The sequence below is a fragment of the Erythrolamprus reginae genome, chromosome 7, assembly GCF_031021105.1.
Source record: "Erythrolamprus reginae isolate rEryReg1 chromosome 7, rEryReg1.hap1, whole genome shotgun sequence".
Taxonomy (NCBI): domain Eukaryota; kingdom Metazoa; phylum Chordata; class Lepidosauria; order Squamata; family Dipsadidae; genus Erythrolamprus; species Erythrolamprus reginae.
In genome coordinates, this window is record NC_091956.1 from 13,184,744 (window position 1) to 13,201,475 (window position 16,732).

General features: G+C 44.0%; 1 protein-coding gene across 5 annotated transcripts in view; it reads right to left on the bottom strand.

Annotated features, from left to right (window-relative positions):
- Positions 1 to 16,732, bottom strand: part of ADD1 (adducin 1) — a 54,045-nt gene that overhangs the window by 13,768 nt on the left and 23,545 nt on the right. For 2 of the 5 annotated variants that reach the window (XM_070757005.1, XM_070757007.1), the window contains exons 9-13: positions 16,077 to 16,253; positions 13,532 to 13,783; positions 9,781 to 9,882; positions 7,997 to 8,086; positions 412 to 565 (exon numbers count right to left, since the gene is read on the bottom strand). In XM_070757005.1, coding sequence (XP_070613106.1) covers positions 412 to 565; positions 7,997 to 8,086; positions 9,781 to 9,882; positions 13,532 to 13,783; positions 16,077 to 16,253 — 775 coding nt within the window. Of the gene's footprint in view, positions 1 to 411; positions 566 to 5,547; positions 5,641 to 7,996; positions 8,087 to 9,780; positions 9,883 to 13,438; positions 13,784 to 16,076; positions 16,254 to 16,732 lie in introns of all 5 variants that reach the window. The other 3 variants (XM_070757004.1, XM_070757006.1, XM_070757008.1) reach the window with 2 other exon arrangements.

Below are 16,732 nucleotides of genomic sequence, written 5' to 3' on the forward strand. Positions count from 1 at the left end.
GTCTTTGGACCCGTTCAATTTTGTCAATATCTTTTTGTAAGTGAGGTCTCCAGAACTGAACACAGTATTCCAAATGTGGTCTCACCAGCATTCTATACAGCGGGATTACAATCTCCCTCTTCTTGCTTGTTATACCTCTAGCTATGCAAGCAAGCATTCTAATTTAATTGTTCTTTTATATGTTGTAAGCCACCCCAAGTCCTCGGAGAGGGGTGGCATATCAATCAATCAATCAAATAAATAAATAAATTATATTAAATTAAAATGCGTGGCATGGATGCACAGTTGCCATGAGCATCGGCCCATGGGAAACTCCAAAAGCGACACCATGTATTCCAGTAAGCTTTGCCCCTTCAGCCAAGTGCGATGGGATCACAGGCGAAGGGTGCCCGGTTGAGGCCACGCACAAACCTTCGGACTGCCTCTGTTTCCTTTCGACTTCTCGGCGATACTCCTCCAGTTCTTGGTCCGTGTTGTGGAAAGGGTTGGGTCCAGTGGTGCCGATGATGACGCGGGGCTGGTACTCCTTCTCAATGATGGCCTTGGAGGCGGTCACCAGCTCCCCCTAAAGCGGAAGAAGAGAAAACTCTTTCGCCATCCGAGGTAAAGGATACTGGAGGGGAGAATGGGAAGTGCTCAACGCTAAGGAAGGAATGTCCCTGAAAGTTTAAGGTTGTCCCGCTTATTTCGCACTAGAAATCTAACACGGGCAATTTTTGGGGGGGGGAACGAGGTTTATTAAATTACCGTACTACAAACTAGAAAGTTGCTTTCTGATTAAACTGCTCTATAAACAAATTGCAAATAAATCATCGAATCAACTGAGTGGATAAATACACGTGTGTTTTTCCTGGCTAGCCACTGAAGTGGGATAGGAAGTCCTGTCGGGACAACTATGGACAGTGATCCCACTAGTAATCAAAGCTGCCCAAAGCAGTTCAAAATTGGTAGGTAGGAAGAGAGATAAAGAGGTAAATCTAAACCAACTGATGGGACGATGGGACAAGGTAAGAGGACATGGGGTTAGTAGAATTCGAGACCAAGGTATAAAGAATAAATTAGAATTACTTTATAATACGTAAATAGATACACTGCTCTTAAGTTAAAATGGTATAGAGAAAATATGCCCCCATTTTGGTGGAGGGGTATGAATGTTGTTTGGTGGTGGGCACTTGGAGCATCGAGCACATTGTTATGTGTTGTGTGAAAGTTTTACTGTTATTATCAAAATAAATAAATAAAAGTTATAAAAAATATATACAGTGGTCCCTCAATTTTCGGGGGGTTCGAACTTCGCGAAACGGCTATACCACGGTTTTTCAAAAATATTAATTAAAAAATACTTTGCTGTTTTTTCCCCTATACCATGGTTGTCATCGCCAAACTTTCATCCACCTTTAATAAATATTTTTTTTAATAAACTTTAATAAATAAACATGGTGAGTAATAATCCAAATGGTTGCTAAGGGAATGAGAAATTGCAGTTTAGGGGTTTAAAGTGTTAAGGGAAGGCTTGTGATACTGTTCATAGCCAAAAATAGTGTATTTACTTCCGCATCTCTACTTAAATTCGACTTTCGCGGGCGGTCTCGGAACGCATCCCCCGCGAAAAGCGAGGGAACACTGTATATAAAAAATAATTTTAAAAAAATAAGTAAATCTAAACCACTGGTCCTCAAACGTGGCATCTTTAAGACTTATGGACTTTAACCCCCAGAATTCTCCAACCAGCACAGGCTGGAGAATTCTGGGAATTGAAGTCCACAAGTCTTAAAGTTGCCAAGTTTGAAGACCTCTGGTCTAAACCCAAGCTTTGTATCTATCTGTAGCTATCCTGGTCTGGGCCTATTATTCTCTCCCATCCAATTTCTGCAAGGGAAAAAAAAAAGTCAAATCGAAAATGTAAACTTGCACCTGTTAACAATTCCCTTGCAATTCATGTACAGTGTTCAAAGTACATTGTAATGGGATGTTGGAAGCACCTTGGCAGGCAGGACGAAGAGATGCTGCCTGGGTATCAGTCAGACCAGAGACAGTGGAGTCCACAGGTGCATAAGGATGAAGCAACTCAGGAGGGACCCTGTCAAGGTTCTCAAGGCTGGCTGGCTGGCTGGCTGGCTGACTTACCAGGTTGGAAACAAGAGCAAATAAACTAATTCTACATCACCGCACAGCCGGTTTTTCTTCATTGCACAGGTTTTTAAAGAACCACAGTTCTCCTACTGATATCTTATAAGAACCCTCTCATAATGTCCTCCTGGTTATCTTCTAATAAAGGGATGGCGAACCTTTTTTGGTTCGCATGCCAAAAGAGTATGTGTGCGGTAGTGTGCATGCATGTGCATCCCTCGCTACGGATGCGCACCCCCTGCGCACAGGCCTTGCTGAAGCTTGGGACAGTGAAAAAACAGCACAACGGGCAAAACGGAAGTCCGTTTTTCCAAACTTCCAGTTTGCCCCGTGGGCAGTTTTTTGCACTCCGGGGCTTCAGGGAAGCTTCCCTGAAGCCTCCAGAGGGCGAAACAGCCTTCCCCAAGGCCAAAACTCAACTGGCCAGCACATGCATGCACACTGAAACCAACATAGGGTAATGCCTCGAGTGCCTTCCGATATGGCTCCATGTGCCAGCTGTGGCACGCGTGCCATAGGTTTGCCATCCCTGTCCTAACGTGACAGATCTCAAAGACACAACTACAATTCCTTGGATGTTGTTGGACATTGGAAAGAGTCTTGCAGGAATGATCACATATAATTTATACAAGGCTATTCAAAGAGAGAACAATGGCGTTTCAATCTCAATCCAGGTGAAAAGTCTAATGCCAAAGCCATTTTTGCATTGGAGAACATAGGCTGGTTGGAGAGAGCTGAGCATCCCACCTGATCCCAACCGAAAGAGGCCTGGCTAAGACTGATCCCCAAAATCAAGCTGGTCTTTCCAGAGCTTTCTCTGGGATGAGCTAAGATATGGAAAAGGAGTAAAAGAGAAGCAAGAGAAAATGGGGAAAATGCAGGATTACGATTAAAGTGGCAAGGCCCAATAATAATAATACTACTAATACTACTACTACTACTACTACTACTAATAATAATAATAATAATAATAATAATTATTATTATTATTATTTATTAGATTTGTATGCCGCCCCTCTCCGAAGACTCGGGGCGGCTCACAACAATAATAAAAACAATATTATAGTAGAACAAATCTAATATTAAAAAACATATAAAACCCTATCATTATTTAAAAAACCAAACAACACATTCATACCAAACATAAAACAAAGTATAAAAGAGCCTGGGGGAAAGGTGCCTCAACTCCCCCATGCCTAGCGGTATAAGTGAGTCTTGAGTAGTTTACGAAAGACAGGGAGGGTGGGGGCAATTCTAATCTCCGGGGGGAGTTGATTCCAGAGGGCCGGGGCCGCCACAGAGAAGATTCTTCCCCTGGGGCCCACCAAACGACAATAGCAAAGGCAGAAGGAAAAATGAAACCTCACACCACTGTCAAAGGCCTGAAGAACCGAGATTGGTATGGACACTGTGCCAAGAACTGGAGAAGCAACATCCCCCAAGCCCCTCTAGAGAAGCACCCCTAAACCCATCCGAGGCTTTGTGACCAGAGTTTGGCTAACTGTGCCATGAAAGCCAATAGAAATTCACACATGTCCTTCAGAGACATCATGGGAATTTGAATTTTAATCATTCCTAAGCCAAGTGTTTGTTACCTTGACTTCTTAACGCCACCCACAAAACGCAATGCGCCCATCTGAACAACAGATTAGGGACGGGTCGCACTGCCTTTCGTTGCCAAAATGGCAGACAAGTATTTTTGCAAAATTTTGCAAGAAACTGTACGTTTAGTTTCCCAGCATGCAGAAACACTCAACTCGAGCATCTTTGAGAGGCTTCCTAGCAAAACCACCCAAAAAATGTTGTAGTTTAGGACCAGGTCGCAAATGGTCCCTAAAGCCTTGACTGTGTTTTCTTCATCTGCTCCTGCAGTCCTACTTGGACCTCTTGAGATAATCTGTTTATACCTCAGCCGATGGACACCTAGCCTGATCTCCTACTATAGGCATCTCTGTACGAACGTATCACAAACACATGGTTGGAACTAAGTTTGTTTAATTAATGAACCACTGCTAATAACTGGCTTAGCAGTGGCAGACACAAATCAAAAGAAAATGATCCTTTCATTCAGAAAGTCAGCTGCTAATTAGTCTTCAATAGCAGCTGGAGTAAGTTCAGTCAGTCTTAGGTCAGGTAATGTCCGAAGGCTTGGCCAAATGCCTAGAAGTTTCTCTTGTTGCGAAATCTAATGCAGGAAAAACAGGACTTCACAATACAAGGCACCATAGATATCCCAGTCTGTACGAATTAATTCCTGCAGCTTTCCAGCTGCCTCTACTTGTTCTTCAACAGTAGGGGAGTGGCCAATTAGCCCCAAGTCTTACTCCCGAGGAGACCTCCTCTGGAGTAAACCACTCCCAGTATCCTCTGTGTTTGTGCTTCACTGCAGAAAGCCCTTAGAGTGGTTTCCATTATGCTCAACACAGCCCACAAATCTATATAGTCAGGGATTACGCAAACTAAACCATGTTCTACACAGGAATCATTGAGTCTGTCATCTGCACCTCTATAACTGTCTGGTTTGGTTCTGCAACCCAACAAGACCAACAGACTCTAGAGGAGAATCAGAACTGTAGAAAAAACAATTGCTGCCAACCTTCCTTCCATTGAGGACCTGTAGACTGCACGAGTCAAAAAGAGGGCTGTGAAAATATTCACTGACCCCTCACATCCTGGACACAAACTGTTTCAACTCCTACCCTCAAAACGTCGCTACAGAGCACTGTACACCAAGACAACTAGACACAAGAACAGTTTTTCCCCGAATGCCATCACTCTGCTAAACAAATAATTGCCTCAACGCTGTCAAACTATTTACTAAGCCTGCATTATTATTACTACTAGTTTTTTCTCATCATTCCTATCACCCATTTCCTCCCACTTATGACTGCATGACTGTCACTTGTTACTTTTACCCTTTAGATTTCTATTAATAATGATTGTTTCTTGATTGCTTATTTGACCCCTATGCCAATCATTAAGTGTTGTACCTCCTGATTCTTGACAAATACATATTTTCTTTTATGTACACTGAGAGCATAGGCACCAAAGACAAATTCCTTGTGGGTCCAATCACACTTGGCCAATAAAGAATTATATCTATGTTTAAAAGGACATGACTCAAAGAATCTTCTACGCTAATGGTCCCCAACCTTTATGGCAAGTTTATACAAGTTGAGATGCATACATGTGTGCAGGCCAGCCACTCCCCAGGCCCAGTTCCAAACGGGTTATGGCCCCTTAGTGGGTGATTGGGGACTCCTGTTATAAGCCTTCCAAGAGCCAACTTGACATCAAAGCTGCACCCGACGTGTAGATCCCTTTGTGACCCCCAAGCAAGAGAAAGGATAAACCAGGGTTAGAAAGGAGGTTAAAAGTGAAAGAGTATTGAGAGTGGAAGGACAGAGCGGTCAGTACCTTTCTAACAGAGACAGATTTAGCTGGACTAAAGGCCTGCTCTGTGGGGTCGAGCCCTTCAATTGTTTCCGTACAGTCTGAGAGGGGAGCATCCTGAAACAGGAAATTGAGTAGACAGAGCACACCAAGGCCGGGGCTTAGATTATCGGCTCAAAGCATTATGACATGGCCTTAAAAAAAGAAACATCATGCAGAAAAAACCACAATTCAGAGTGTGCCAAGCGCACAAGCAGCAGCCATGGAGAAAGCATGCAAAGCAAGCCTGAATTCTGCCCTTAGGGGGATATCCTGACCATGTTGACATCAAGCAACTAGGAAGAACATTTGGGGAATAACCTGACGTAAGCTACCTCTCTTAGCACGGGTTTCTTTTCATTTTGGAAAAAGTAACGGGATTGTCGTTGCTTTTTTACCACCCCGCTAACAAATACACTCATTTCGGTGAAGGAATCTCTGCAGGCCATCGTGAATATAGGCACACCTGTTGTGGCCTGTCGGGCGCCGAATCAGAGGAGGAAGAGGAGGCATGAGAGTCAGGCTCAAGGCAACTGGAGAGCTCCAAAGGGGAAGAGGGAATGGAGCTGGCAGAGAGCATGAGATAGAGCTGGAGCCTGGTCCATCCGATAGCCCTCAGACGGAGAATCAACAGCCCCCAGGTCTGGAGGTGGCTGATGAGGAAGAGGGGGAACAGCTGGCCCCAGTGCCTGGTGAGCAGAAGGCAGAAGAAAGGAGAGCAGTGGAAATCTATGGGCTGGTCTGTCCATCAGCCCTCAGAAGGGGAGTCAACAGCCCCCAAGTCTGGAGGTGGCTGATTTATTTACTTGTCTGTCTGTCTGTTTGTTTGTTTGTTTGACTTCTATGCTGCCCAATCCCGAAGGACTCAGGGCGACTTACAACATAATAACAGTACAAAAAGATACAGCAATAAAAAAGAAGTTGAATATAAGCTCTAAAAAGCTAACCCCAATAAAACCCATTTATACAAAAACCAATCAAATCTTATGCATGCACACCATTCATAAAATAAAATTTGGCCACGAAAGATGGACAATTCATGATGAGGAAAGGGAGGAACAGCTGGGTCCTGTGCCTGATTCACGGAGAGGAGAGGAGAGCAGTGGAAATCTATGGGCCAATCCTGGGGACGGAAGAGGCACCGCTGCTAGCGAGGCCCCATCCTAGCTCTGGAGGAGGAGATGAATAGATGTGGCAGACAACTATTCATCTTCCGGCCGGACATACTTGTTAGCCTGTGTAGAAACATAGAAACATAGAAGTCTGACGGCAGAAAAAGACCTCATGGTCCATCTAGTCTGCCCTTATACTATTTTCTGCATTTTATCTTAGGATGGATATATGTTTATCCCAGGCATGTTTAAATTCAGTTACTGTGGATTTATCTACCACGTCTGCTGGAAGTTTGTTCCAAGGATCTACTACTCTTTCAGTCAAATAATATTTTCTCATGTTGCTTTTGATCTTTCCCCCAACTAACCTCAGATTGTGTCCCCTTGTTCTTGTGTTCACTTTCCTTTTAAAAACACTTCCCTCCTGAACCTTATTTAACCCTTTAACATATTTAAATGTTTCGATCGTGTCCCCACTTTCCCTTCTGTCCTCCAGACTATACAGATTGAATTCATGAAGTCTTTCCTGATACGTTTCATGCTTAAGACCTTCCACCATCCTTGTAGCCCGTCTTTGGACTCGTCCAATTTTGTCAATATCTTTTTGTAGGTGAGGTCTCCAGAACTGAACACAGTATTCCAAATGGGGTCTCACCAGCATTCTATATAGCGGGATCATAATCCCCCTCTTCCTGCTTGTTATACCTCTAGCTATGCAGCCAAGCATCCTACTTGCTTTCCCTACCGCCTGACTGCACTGTTCACCCATTTTGAGACTGTCAGAAATCACTAGAGAGAAACTTTTTGCCGGGATTGCTGGCGCTTCTAATCAAGGAATCTTTGATTTAAATACAGAGGGTTTGTTGTGTTTGGGGAGCTGGGACAGACCACCACCATGTAGAAACATAGAAACATAGAAGTCTGACGGCAGAAAAAGACCTCATGGTCCATCTAGTCTGCCCTTATACTATTTTCTGTATTTTATCTTAGGATGGATATATGTTTATCCCAGGCATGTTTAAATTCAGTTACTGTGGATTTATCTACCACATCTGCTGGAAGTTTGTTCCAGATGTGGTAGATAAATCCACAGTAACTGAATGTAGCCTAACCGGTGCCCCAGCAGCCTCCCACTTAGTGGTTGAACCTTCCATGGGGGTGGTAAAGACAGCATCTGTTTGCCCCTCCCACCTACCTGAGGAAGAGTTACTCTCTGTCTACTATGGAAGTCAAGTTGCACAGGGCTACATGAGGCTGACAGCAAGGAAGAAGCCAAGCGGCATTCATGCAGAGCGGCAACGGAAGCTGCGTTGCGTTCTCACCTGCACAAGGCTCCTGTCCATTACAACCCCGGAAAGGACTTGAGACTGCGGGCCGGCCGTTTTAATGTCTTGCAAGTTCTGCTCCCTAATCTGTCAAAGGAAGGAGAGAGAGAGAGACAGAGAGAGAGAGAGAGAAGGCCAAATGTCAAGTATAGATAATCCTCGACTTACAACAGTTCATTTAGTGACCATTTGAAGTGACATCATGACTGAAAAAACAAGAGATGGCTATTTTTCACATCTACGACCATGGACATGGGATTGAAATTCAGGCTCTTGGCAACTGACTCATATTTATGATGGGTTGCAATCTCCCAGGGTCATGTGATCCCCTTCTGCAACCTTCCGACAAGAAAAGTCAATCGAAAAGCCAGTTTCACTCAACAAACGCGGGACCCAAGGGAAGAGCCTTCTCTGTGGTGGCTCCGACCCTCTGGAATCAGCTCGCCCCTGAGATTAGAATTGCCCCCACCCTCCTTGCCTTTCGCAAACTTCTTAAAACCCACCTCTGCCGTCAGGCATGGGGGAACTGAAACATCTCCCCCTTGAACATGTTGTTTTGGTGTTAGATTGATTGTATGCGTGTTTTTTTAATATTCTGGGGCTGTTTTTTATGAATTTTTTAGTTTAAAATTGTAATTGGATTGGTGGGTATTGGATTTGTTATTATGTACTGTTTTTACCCTGTTGTGAGCTGCCCCGAGTTTGCGGAGAGGGGCGGCATATAAATCCAATAAATCTAATCTACCGTAATCTAATTTCCTAATTTAGCGATGGATTTGCTTAGTCGCTTCGAGAAGGGCGGCATAGAAGTCTAAGTAATAATAATAATAATAATAATAACAACAACAACAACAACAACAACAACAACAGCAAGAAAAATCGTAAAATGAGGCAAACTCAACTCAACTAATAAAATTTCACTTGGCCACAGAAACGTTGGGCTCCAATTGTGGCCATTCGCTCAAGGACTACCTGTAAGTCATAGGTAGATCCAGCCAATGAGCCGAGCTCTCCACAAGGAAGTTCCAAGTCAGGCTTGTTTCATAGCTGATGAAGCTACAGATTCATTTGGCCCTGTTAATTGTTTTCAAAAGCAAGCGGAAGATCTTAGATCTGGCATTTAACCCCAATTTGTTTCATTCCAAGCGAGCAAATGGGGAGTTCAAATCCGGATCCCGTCTCTGAATTGCTCCAAAGTCGAATGCTCCCCTCTCCAATACAAGGTAAGTCCTTGACTTACGACCACAACTGAGTCCAGAAATTTATGTGGTTGAGAAAATTTGTTAAGGGAGTTTTGCCCCACTTTACAACCTTTCTCACTACAGTTGGTTAAGTGAATCACTGCAGTTGATAAGTTAGCAACCCGGTTGTTAAGCGAATGAGGCCTTCCCTGTTGACTTTGTTGGTCGCAAAAAGGGGGATTTACAAGACCCCGGGATACTGCAACAGTCATAAATGTGAGTCAGTGGCCAAGGTCACCTGATCGTGGGGGGGAAACGATAATCATGTCACTTTTTTCAGCGCTGTTGTAACTTTGAACAGTGGCAAAATGAACCATTGTAAATCGAGGACTGCCTGTGCTGATCCCAAGCCGTAATCCCCAATGGCCTGGCGACCTTCCTGGGCACCCGTGCCCAGCACCGGCCAGTCTCACGCAGCCCAAGCCGCAGCCTGACCTTTCCGTCCCTCTAATCCAGAGGAGTCCCCGATGGGCCATGAGCCAGACGGCGCCTCTTCTCCCCACACCACCTCCAGACCCACGTTGCTGGCCCGGTACCAACCTTGTTCCGCATTTCTTGCACCTCCTTTGGGTTCGTGTTCAAGGGAACAAAGAGGTTTGGGGGAGCAGACGAGGCAATCCTGTGGCCCTCCTCTTTAGTCCACTGTAAACAACAGCATGGGAAAAGAGGTGTGTTAAATTAAAAAAGGGCCCTCCGAAACGCTCGGCCTGTTCAAAATAGCCACATTATCACACAGGAGACCATGCAAGATTTGACAAAGGAGAAGTGAAGCAATGACTGGTGGGTTTGGGGACAAAAGAAGAACATATCCTTTGGTTTGGAACAGCTACTTAACCGGGTGGGACGTGTCCCATGATCAAACTGCCAGGGGAAAATGGGACATCTGGAAAGGGTACTAAGGTCTTCTTCAGCAATTGGAGGCTGCAAATTAGAAGATCCTCCCAAAACAGGTGCAGGTGACAATGCAAAGCAGGGGCATCCAACCTTGGCCAATTTAAACACCCGTAAGGACTTCAACTCCCAGAATTCCCTAGCCAGGTGAAGTGGAGCTGAAGTCTCATGGTTGCCAAGGTTGGACATCCCTGGTGTAAAGCTTTGAGATATGGCCGCTTTAAGACTAGGGAGTTCTGGGAGCAGATGCCCACAGTCTTACACCTCTGACCGAAAGCTTCTTTGGAATAAATCCCTCTTTAACCCTGCAGGGCAGGATAAGCCTATTTATTGCCACTCTATTAATCCAGATGGGCCCAATTATGGAAATAGAAAACGAGGAAGGGGAGGTTTTTTTTCCTCAACAATTTTTAAGAGTCCACATCATTGATTCACTCTCCGGGTTTATCTTTAATACATCAAAGCGAACAGAAACCACGAGATGACAGAAATATGAAAAGCAGCATGATAATAACCAGGCTAGGTGGATTGTTTTGTCCCATGAAGAAAGTGTGGGCATCACCAAAGTTTAAATTCAAAACAAAACTCAAAAGAGTAGAAAATTTCAAAACCATTTTTTTTTTTACACAGACAGATAGATGAAGCAGCCTAACAGAAGAGTTTGGTGATGTCGTTGTTTTATATAAAGCTTATGGCTTCATATATATATTTTAAAGAAAACATCTCCAAAAGCCGAAAAAAAGCATTTACGAAAGGGATTTTTTGCAGGAGGTTGTTTAATTTAACCAATAAAGTTGTTAGCTTAAAGATAGAAAGATAAAAACATAGAAGATTGACGGCAGAAAAAGACCTCATGGTCCATCTAGTCTGCCTTTATACTATTTTCCTGTATTTTATCTTAGGATGGATCTATGTTTATTCCAGGCATGTTTAAATTCAGAGACTGTGAATTTACCAACCACGTCTGCTGGAAGTTTGTTCCAAGCATCTACGACTCTTTCAGTAAAATAATATTTTCTCGCTTTGCTTCTGATCCTTCCCCCAACTCACCTGATTGTGCCCCCTTGTTCTTGTGTTCACTTTCCTATGAAAAACACTTCCCTCCTGAACCTTATTTAACCCTTTAACATATTTAAATGTTTCGATCATGTCCCCTCCCCTTTCCCTTCTGTCCTTCAGACTATACAGATTGAGTTCATGAAGTCTTTCCTGATACGTTTTATGCTTAAGACCTTCCACCATTCTTGTAGCCCGTCTTTGGACCCGTTCAATTTTGTCAATATCTTTTTGTAGGTGAGGTCTCCAGAACTGGACACAGTATTATTCCAAATATGGTCTCACCAGCGCTCTATACAGCGTGATCACAATTTCCCTCTTCCTGCTTGTTATACCTCTAGCTATGCAGCCAAGCATTCTACTTGCTTTCCCTACTGCCTGACTGCATTGTTCATCCATTTTGAGACTGTCAGAAATCATTACCCCTAAATCCTTCTCTTCTGAAGTTTTTGCTAACACAGAACTGCCAATAGAATACTCAGATTGAGGATTCCTTTTGCCCAAGTGCATTATTTTACATTTGGAAACATTAAACTGCAGTTTCCATTGCTTTGACCACTTATGTAGTAAAGCTAAATCTAGCAAAGATAAGTTTGTCCTATCAATATGAATATGAGACTTGTTCTTTCAAAAACAACTTATTGCATGGGCAAGCTCTCAACTCTGAATCAAATCCGTTTTACACTTTTGGATAAATGTTAATCCTCCCAAAAATAATTCTGAGACGAAAAGCCAGAAATAGAGAAACTCCTTAAAAAGCAACATAATTTTAAAATGTTTTGCAAATATGAAGTAAAAAATAAATAAAAATAGAATGAACATGGAGCTATGGATACTCACTGGTTCTTATCTTTTCACATAAAAATTACTCCAGCTTTTTACTAAAGATATTTAGCAACAATGTTAAGAACCTTAGCATACTGGATTAAAAAAAAAAAACATTTAAAAAAATTTCAAATATACACACCAGAAGTTACTGGATAGGGATTGAAAGCTGTTCTACTAATATGTCAAAATTAGATTGTATTCCAGTGGTAATTTCAGTTTTCATTGGTCTTAGATCTTCAGCTTGATTTGGGTGCTTAAGAAAATAACAAAACTCTTACGCACGTTTTGATTTTTGCATATATTTTTTGCACATTTCCCAAAGAAGTGATATTTCAACGTTTGACAGTGGTAGCATTTTTTTAAAAACAAAAAAGAGAAGAAAAATCATTCCGTAATCAAAGACTCTCTCTCTCTCCCCTCTGTTCTCTCATTAAGTGGTTATAAGAGCAACTGTATTCCCCAATAATAACCTTGAAAGGCACAGACCCCAAAATTAGGGAGCACTGGGCTTTGCGTTGAGAGACGCAAAGGAAAACATGAATTAAATATATTTTAAATTTTCAATAGAAGGATGGATCCTTTATGCTGAATCCTAAGCTCTGTCGCCTTTTGAGTACAGTAGCTTTGAAGGATGGCAGGTTTTTCTGCTCCGCTCTAGAGTCATTCAGCATCACCCGCCAGCCACATGCACATCTGGAATTGACATCACTATCTCCCAGCAGCTGTTAGATATCTGCCTTATTGGCCCTGAAGTCTTGGGTCAAGAGCTCTTCGGAGGCAAGCCTCATTCTGGACCCCACCTGAGCCAAACTTTATCATGCCACCTCCACCCACCCACCCTGCCCCGCCTAACTCCCCCAGCAGGAAAGACTCTTCAATTACGGCCACCTACTCACATGCAACATTACATGCAGAAGAGGGAGAGGTCAACCCTGGGAGGCTTCGGGACCCGATGTGAAAAGACCAAGAGGGCGCAGGGCTCAGAATCCCAGCGTTCGGCTGAAATCTCAACTGCAAAAACAGACCCGTCAAAACGACTCGGTCTAGAAAACGGTCTGAAGGGGAGTCTAAAGCCATAGAATTTGTTGAGAAGGATGCCAAGGCAGAACCCACCGGGAAATTGTAAGGCCAAGGTAGCCCCAATCCTTCCGCTTATAAAATTAAAACATGGAGTTCAGCCCAGGAGAGAATACGGCACATTATCCGTCCGCCTTAAAAGGAATTTAAGCGGTGGGCATTAACGCCCAGGAGCCACGCAAGGGGCTGAACGTACTTTCCCGCTGCCACCCCGGGGGCAACCAGAAGGTTTTTTGGGGAGGGCTGGGGAACCCACGAGGCTCGTTTGCATCCAAAGCCTCCCAGCAGCCGCCGCCAAACGGTCGCTCTACATCATCTAACTATGAACAGTAAGGTAGGCACAGACCAAGCAGTTGGTAATACAGCTTGGCACGCAGACACCGGACGAGAGAGACTGCAGCAAGGGTTTCACGTGATCGTGTGTAATGTTCGTCCACACCTTAGTCTTCGACTTGGGGCTGCCGCCATCCTGCCCTTCTTCGGCTGGGTCATCCCCTCGGCTGGCATTTAGCCACCTTGCCTTCTCTCGCTGCTGTCTCTGAAAGCTATGCCTCAGAGGAGAGCAAGTGCCCGAGTCCCCATCACTAGCCAAAGAGTAGCCGGTGACGGCAGCGGGAATCTCCGCCTCACTGAACTTTTTAGTCTTCTCCCTCAGAGCAGGGCATCGATACGGGTAGCCAGTCCGGTAACCCTGAAAAAACACACAAGAGGAAATTCGGTCAAGGACAACGCCCGGGATTCGTCAGGAATAGCAACAGCACTTATGTGTCTATGGCAGTGATTTTCAACCTTTTTTGAGCCGCGGCACATTTACATAGAACCATAGAAGTCTGGTGGCAGAAAAGGACCTCATGGTCCATCTAGTCTGCCCTTATACTATTTTCTGTATTTTATCTTAGGATGGATATATGTTTATCCCAGACATGTTTAAATTCAGTTACTGTGGATTTATCTACCACGTCTGCTGGAAGTTTGTTCCAAGAATCTACTATTCTTTCAGTAAAATAATATTTTCTCATGTTGCTTTTGATCTTTCCCCCAACTAACTTCAGATTGTGTCCCCTTGTTCTTGTGTTCACTTTCCTATTAAAAACACTTCCCTCCTGGACCTTATTTAACCCTTTAATATATTTAAATGTTTCGATCATGTCCCCTTTCCCTTCTGTCCTCCAGACTATACAGATTGAGTTCATTAAGTCTTTCCTGATACGTTTTATGCTTAAGACATTTTTACATTTACAAAATGTAAAAATGCACACCACCAACCAAAATGACACTCTAACGCAGTACATATTATACATGTAGTTAATAATATAGTTTCTAAATTTATTTATACTCACTTAGTGTGAAACCTGGGCCTGTTTCAATGAACACAAAGGGGATATCCTGCCAGGAATGGTAGTTTGGGGATCCCTGTTTAATTTCCCCATGGCACACCTGACCATGTGCCACGGCACACTGGTTGAAAAACACTGGTCTATGGAACAGACTTCCCTTAGAGGTTCGAAGCTTTAATTTGCAGCTTTAAGGAATGCAAATGACCAGCTGTCTGCAAGGAATATAAATCCTTCCGGTCCCTATCATTTAGTCAGAGCTGAAGAAGCTTCTTGGATGAGAAGCGAAACATCTTCAAAGAAAAAAGACAAGAAAGTCTGGAAAAAAAGCACCTTTGGGACAACCATGACCTGGAAGATTGAGAACCTTTACAGAACTTTTACAGCAAAGTTCGAAATGGGTCTTTTCAATTCGAGTGGCAGCCAAGGCCTTTCCTTGTGGTCCTGCTTTCCTGTGAGCAAACCCAATAAATGAGGAGGGAAGGACACTTCCCTGAATGTGGAAGTAAACGCTGCAGATATAATTTCCCAAAAAATGAACTATGGAGTACTTAGCGCTCTCTGGGCTTTGGCTGCTTGCTTGCAGCCCTTTCATTGCCCAACTACCTGGATAATGAAACATTCAACCTTGAATTACAAATTCAACCCTGAGGCTACAGATAAGCTATTTTCTATTGTAAGAAAAAATGGAACATTAAGTGTTGCTGAAAGATTCCTCTGGCATTGTGATGATCGATCAAGCTTTGAATGCTACGTTTCACTCTGGACTGCGTGACTCTTTTAAGGGCAGTGCAGTGGCTCAGATGCCCGGACTGTTGGCAGCTCACGTTCGAGACCCAAATGCTGTGTGACAAAAGTGAGCTTCCCTTTACTTGGGTCCCGCCAACGTATGAAAGTTGGAAAGGATGCAAGGAATTGCGAGTAGATAAGCAGGTACCACTTTGGCGGGAAGGTAATGGCGCTCTGTAATCTCATGACCACAGATAAGGTATTCTGAATGGGCTGGTGTCAAGCCGGTGCAGAAGTTGGTACGAAATTAATGGCTTGCCACACTATGTATAGCAGGCCTGATGTTGATGGGAACTTGGGAGGGGTGATTTTCACTGAGGGAACAGATGCAGCCACATTCTTTCGAGTGGTTCAAGGCCATCCTGTGCCTACCTACCTGGGCGGAAGCGGAAGGAAAACTGGTCACGCTGGCACAACCTGAGTGGGCAACGTGACAAGTTTGTGGGGGGGATGGTGGACAAGAAATGTGAACTTTCAACTGGATGGGAAATTTAGATTCAGATTTCCCAGTGTAGATGCCAGGATGACTCCGGCAATAAATTGGAACTTTGAAGAGTACTTTGAATCGGACTCTGATTTAGCCTGGATGCAACCTGGAACCTTGACAGCTGGCTCAGTGGCTTTGAAACGGAAATGAGCAGTTGCCACCTACAGTTTGCAATGACTAGAAGAGTCAAACGTGGGGGAGAAACTCCTCAAGAAAGGACAAAACCTTGAGGGTATCAGCCACAAGAACTTTGTGATAAGAGACATCTGCCCACCCACCCGCCCATCCATCCCCATCCATCTCCCTCCTCCATCCTCTTATCATATTTGTACAGCTGCCCATCATTATAGCTAGCAGCAGGACCCCGTACTTACCAAATTGTCGAGCATCCGCATCAGGGCTTCAAATTCTTGTTCTCCGGTTTGCCATTTGGGGTGAGGCGTTGTCCCCTCCCCTGCGGCAGACCCGTGGCAGTGAGGCCTGGATTTGTATTTGCTGGGATCCAACAGCACCAAATTGTCTGCCCCCCCTGCGCTGGCCAGCGTTCGTACCTGCAAAAGTAAAGAGCAAAATGCCGATTAGAATAAATAAATCAAGCACCAACCCTTCCCGGTTTAAATCTGGGTGACGTGTCATGTTACAACCCTTCTAAAAGGATTTATCTCTTTTAATTAAATCCATACAAGCACACAAAGGTGGGGGGGGGGGGTGTTTTACTGCCAGGCTTCAAAAACTGCGTTTTGCTGTTGCAACTATCATCACTTCTCAGACTGACAACGAACTATGGGGGGAAGGAAGGAGATAGAACTTAGGTTCCAGACACCGAGCTGTGAGAACTGAGGACGTTTCAGTGGTTTTGGTTTTCAGAGCCCCAAAGACTTGCTCACAACAATACCAGCAGGCTCCATTGGACAATGTGACCTGATCAAATTGGAGGAAACAGGGTGTCCAGGGGGAAAGCATTTTGAAATTCCCTGATATTTCCCTGTAACCTGCGATCTAGTTAAGGCGCGGTCATACCAAATGGCTA